At 44.1% G+C, this 5,742-nt stretch overlaps 1 protein-coding gene across 1 annotated transcript; it reads right to left on the bottom strand.

Moving 5' to 3' along the window:
- Positions 1 to 2,420: 2,420 nt before the first annotated feature.
- LOC141405279 (uncharacterized) lies at positions 2,421 to 4,962 on the bottom strand. The gene has a single exon (XM_073989460.1). It carries the CDS (start codon positions 4,442 to 4,444, stop codon positions 2,540 to 2,542), a length of 1,905 nt encoding a protein of 634 aa, XP_073845561.1. The 5' UTR covers positions 4,445 to 4,962; the 3' UTR covers positions 2,421 to 2,539.
- Between the last annotated feature and the right edge of the window lie 780 nt (positions 4,963 to 5,742).

Raw genomic sequence — 5,742 nt, 5'->3', positions numbered from 1 at the left:
CTCTACAGTAGACGACCCTAAGAGTCATCTTCTCTACAGTAGACGACCCTAAGGGCCATCTACTCTACAGTAGACGACCCTAGGGGCCATCTACTCTACAGTAGACGACCCTAAGGGCCATCTACTCTACAGTAGACGACCCTAAGGGCCATCTACTCTACAGTAGACGACCCTAAGGGCCATCTACTCTACAGTAGACGACCCTAAGGGCCATCTACTCTACAGTAGACGACCCTAAGGGCCATCTACTCTACAGTAGACGACCCTAAGGGCCATCTACTCTACAGTAGACGACCCTAAGGGCCATCTACTCTACAGTAGACGACCCTAAGGGCCATCTACTCTACAGTAGACGAACCTAAGGGCCATCTACTCTACAGTAGACGGCCCTAAGGGCCATCTACTCTACAGTAGACGACCCTAAGGGCCATCTACTCTACAGTAGACGACCCTAAGGGCCATCTACTCTACAGTAGACGACCCTAAGGGCCATCTACTCTACAGTAGACGACCCTAAGGGCCATCTACTCTACAGTAGACGACCCTAAGGGCCATCTACTCTACAGTAGACGACCCTAAGGGCCATCTACTCTACAGTAGACGACCCTAAGGGCCATCTACTCTACAGTAGACGACCCTAAGGGCAATCTACTCTACAGTAGACAACCATAAGGGCAATCTACTCTACAGTAGACAACCATAAGGGCCATTTACTCTACAGTAGACGACCCTAAGGGCCATCTACTCTACAGTAGACGACCCTAAGGGCCATCTACTCTACAGTAGACGACCCTAAGGGCCATCTACTCTACAGTAGACGACCCTAAGGGCCATCTACTCTACAGTAGACGACCCTAAGGGCAATTACTCTACAGTAGACGACCCTAAGAGTCATCTTCTCTACAGTAGACGACCCTAAGGGCCATCTACTCTACAGTAGACGACCCTAGGGGCCATCTACTCTACAGTAGACGACCCTAAGGGCCATCTACTCTACAGTAGACGACCCTAAGGGCCATCTACTCTACAGTAGACGACCCTAAGGGCCATCTACTCTACAGTAGACGACCCTAAGGGCCATCTACTCTACAGTAGACGACCCTAAGGGCCATCTACTCTACAGTAGACGACCCTAAGGGCCATCTACTCTACAGTTGACGACCCTAAGGGCCATCTACTCTACAGTAGACGACCCTAAGGGCCATCTACTCTACAGTTGACGACCCTAAGGGCCATCTACTCTACAGTAGACGACCCTAAGGGCCATCTACTCTGCAGTAGACGACCCTAAGGGCCATCTACTCTACAGTAGACGACCCTAAGGGCCATCTACTCTACAGTAGACGACCCTAAGGGCCATCTACTCTACAGTAGACGACCCTAAGGGCCATCTACTCTACCGTAGACGACCCTAAGGGCCATCTACTCTACCGTAGACGACCCTAAGGGCCATCTACTCTACCGTAGACGACCCTAAGGGCCATCTACTCTACCGTAGACGACCCTAAGGGCCATCTACTCTACAGTAGACGAATCTAAGGGCCATCTACTCTACAGTAGATCACCCTAAGGGCCATCTACTCTACAGTAGACGACCCTAAGGGCCATCAAATCTACAGTAGACGACCATAAGGGCCATCTACTCTACAGTAGACGACCCTAAGGGCCATCTACTCTACAGTAGACGACCCTAAGTCCATCTACTCTACAGTAGACGACCCTAATAGCCATCTACTCTACTGTAGACGACCCTAAGGGCCATCTACTCTACAGTAGACGACTCTATGGGAATCTACTCTACAGTAGGCGACCTTAAGGGCCATCTACTCTAAAGTAAACGACCCTTAGGGCCACCTACTCTACAGTAGACTACCCTAAGGTCCATTTTCTATACACTAGAGGACCCTTAGGGTCATCTACTATCCTCTCTACTACATCCTAAAGTTTAAGATTCTGTCCTAATTGCTTCGCATTACCAGAGATAGCCGTCTAACAGCCCCGAAATTAAATTTTCTTCGCATTTCTTGTACGCTTTGCTTGGCAAATATAATAAAGTTCAGTGGGCCGTCCACTGAATTTATGGATACCTAACGCCACCTCTATAAGAAGCTCTAAACAAGATTTATGTGTATACTTGTAATTTAATATTTTGTATGCTTGTTCTTGCTACTTTGTTAGCAGAATATGATGTTATTTACTGCTGCCGCTTTGTTATCAGGTTTTTCTAATTCAAAGGTGGTCATTTGTTATTGTTTTTTTCTTGTTGTGATCCAACAGTTGAATGCATTCGATTGACAGCGGAGATTACAGAATTGATCTTTCCTTTCTACGTGACGACCTCAATCGCTGATAATGAGAAAGAAATGGGTCTTTTAACTTTGATAATGAAATGGCTGGAAATAAAAATCAAAGCGAGTTAATTTATGAATAATTAGCTATCATTTTTTATTTTGTTTTATTTAATTTTTATTTTTTAAGTATTTTTCAGACTATTCTATTTACATTTGTATGTAGGTATGTATGTATGTACGTAGCTTCCCTAATTATAAGTGGTTTCATTCAATTCACTTGATTCATTGGAGGTATCATTACCCTCACATCCCTTAACATAATCTTCTTCCGAACTATTTTTTTCATTTTTCAAATCTTCTTTATAGTCGACAACGATTTGTCCCTCCTGGCTTTCATCGGATTGTTTGTTGTCTTCATCGCCATCTTCTTCTTCTTTATCAATAACTAAATATTTTCCATTTCCATTAAGCGTTTGCTTCTCTTCGGCACTCAGCGAGACAATGACTTCATTGTAATCGGCATCTTTGACAATGTTTGTAATTATTGGCAATTCTTCACTGACATACAAATCATCGGAAAGGGTTTGACGTCTACGTCTGGCTATGGAATTGTCAGCATGATTTTCTTCAGTGGGTTTTGGATTTTCATCGGTTTTAGTTTTATTCTCTTCGGAAGATTCTTCAGAGGACTTATCGGCATTCCTACGGCGTCTGGCAGCTTCTTCAGCTTCAGCTTTCGCTTCTTCTGCTTGTGCTTCGTGGGGCTTTTCGGCTGGTGATTGCTTTTCTTCAGAAGATTCTTCGGAGGACTTGTCGGCATTTCTTCGGCGTCTTGCGGCTCCTTCATGTTTAACTTCCTCAGCTGGGGCTTCGTGGGCCTTTTCAGCGGGATCTTGTTTTTCTTCAGAAGATTCCTCTGAAGATTTATTGGCATTCCTTCGACGTCTGGCAGCCTCTTCAGCCTTCGCTTCTTCTGCTGGAGCTTCGTGAGGCTTTTCGGCGGGCGCTTGCTTTTCTTCAGAAGATTCTTCGGAGGACTTGTCGGCATTTCTACGACGTCTGGCGGCCTCTTCAGCCTTCACTTCTTCTGCTGGAGCTTCGTGAGGCTTTTCGGCGGCGGGTTGTTTTTCCTCAGAAGATTCTTCGGAGGACTTGTCGGCATTTCTACGACGTCTTGCGGCTTCTTCGTGTTTCACTTCTTCTTTTGGAGCTTCGTGGGACTTTTCGGCGGCGGGCTGTTTTTCCTCTGAAGATTCTTCGGAGGACTTATCGGCATTTCTTCGACGTCTTGCTGCCTCTTCGGCAGCTTTTGTTTCTTCTTCAGAAGAATTTTCCTCCGAAGTTGTGTCAGCATTTCTTCTACGTCTTGCAGCTTCTTCAGGTTTAACTTCCTCAGCTGGGGCTTCATGGGGTTTTTTGGCTGCGGGTTGTTTTTCCTCAGATGACTCTTCGGATGATTTATCAGCATTTCTACGACGTCTTGCTGTCTCTTCTGCTGCAGCAGGTTGCTTTTCTTCGGAAGATTCTTCAGATGAGTTTTCAGCATTCCTACGGCGTCTGGCTGTTGTTTCACCAGCCTTAGCCTCTTCATGTTCTCCTCCAACTCCGACACTACCTCCACAATGTCCATGGTGTTTTTCTTCTGATGAATTTTCTTCTTCACTTCGTCTGGCCCGTTTTAATTTCGCAAATTTTTCATTTTCAATTGTACCCAAATCTTTAACCTGAATATGATTATGATTGGGCATATCGGGATGTATTGAACGTTTGGTGCGTCCACTATCCAAAGTGTTTTCCATATCGTTATCATCATCGTCCACAACAACTATTGTATATTGATCCTTGCCATTGACATTATCTTCCTGAGAAAGTCCTTCATCATTATCCCTGACAATGATTTTGGTTTGAGTATCCGTTTTCTCTTCACTTGAATCAGCATCTTTGGGTTTTTGTTCATCCTCCACAGATTCACTGGATGAGGAGTCCTCTTCGTTGTTTTTGTTTACATTCTTAACAGGCACCTTCACCTCCTCAGCACTTTCTTCACTTGAACTGACTGAGAGATTATTTTCGATTTTATGTTTCTTCAAAGGTCCTGCCAAGGACACAGCCAACAAGGCACAAAAAATTGTGCACACAATTAAAATTTTCATTGTCCTTTTTTGTTGTTTTGTTTAACGGTTATCTTCTGACCACGGTATGAATATTTTTTATATTGATCGCGTTGTTATTCGTTCTCAATTCGTTTGCTTACTGTTTTCATAACACAAATACCGGGTAATTTGTATTGATACTTTAACACTTTTCTTATCAGTTATCAAGTCTGTCTATGACGGGACTATGTAAAATGTTTTGACGTTGTGGAATTATTTTTATTTTTTTTTTTGCTTTCAATTTTATTTTTGCAATTTTTTCAGAATTTTCCGAGAACCTCAAACACTGAAACGATAAGGCAGGATACTACAAAAGTCCCTTCGTTTGGTAAACTTGAGTCCGAATAGGCCAGAGATTGCCACAGATCAGCATAAGCGATCGTGTTTATTCGTGGTTTATCAAATTCATTAAGTATTACGTTTATCACTTTTGTTGTGCTCCTGGTGACGGACTTCTGTCTGGAATTCTCACCGATGTTTTGGTTGATTATTCTGCTGCTGCTGAGTATTCCGTGAATCCAACTGATCAGTGTAGAGGAGAGTTAGTTATGGATCGATTCAAGCTTAACGTTATTAAAGGCACCTTTTACGTCAAGAAAAGCTGCTAGGGTTAATCTGCACCCTAATCTACACCTTCCAAACTTTCTAAGTTTTCCAAAGAAAGGAAGATAAGCTGATCGGTGTTCAGTCTTTGGGAAGACTTCCTTCTCCATAAAGCCGCAATGAGCGATAGACACATACAAGCTCTGGAAATCTGTTCCAAAACGTGTGGGATCAATACCTTGGATGCGCTAAAGGGGCACGGATGATTTGAAGGGTTTGTCCATGCTGTTTTTTGACGACTTATGGCTCAATGACTCTGACTACTCCAGCGGTCTGGATGAGCAGGGTTGAAGAAATGAGCTTTGGCTAGGAGATTTAGTCTCCAGTTCCACGGCTGCGGGTTCTACGTTATCAGATTGGCCCGTCTTTCGTCCAGCGACTGCGACCTAAGTGCATACATGTTTATATTTGTACCCCATTTTCTGCATTAGGAGCAGCATATCCCGGAATGCCTGCTCCGAATTCTTTTGGTCCGTTTTGGAACTTAGGAAAACGCAGGACCCATTTATATGTGCTTAGTTTGTCACATGCGCATCAAACACACTCAGACTTCGCTTAGATGCAGTAGATGCCGGGAGTGGGTGAATCTCAGGGGTTGTTCTGGACTCGTCCATGCAACAGACTACGTTGTTGCATACTACGTGAACACAGCCCCCAGTGAGTTGTCGTCGTCATCAGAATGCAAGACTGCCAGT

Source organism: Musca autumnalis, unplaced genomic scaffold, assembly GCF_047663935.1.
Source record: "Musca autumnalis isolate F117 unplaced genomic scaffold, ASM4766393v1 scaffold_5, whole genome shotgun sequence".
Lineage (NCBI taxonomy): Eukaryota > Metazoa > Arthropoda > Insecta > Diptera > Muscidae > Musca > Musca autumnalis.
The sequence above is the reverse complement of the archived record's forward strand: the minus strand, read 5'-3'. Positions and strand labels throughout refer to the sequence as shown.

What these genes read in the sequence shown, in the direction of transcription:
- LOC141405279 (XM_073989460.1), bottom strand. Translation starts at nt 4,444, where the DNA reads ATGAAAATTTTAATTGTGTGCACAATTTTTTGTGCCTTGTTGGCTGTG.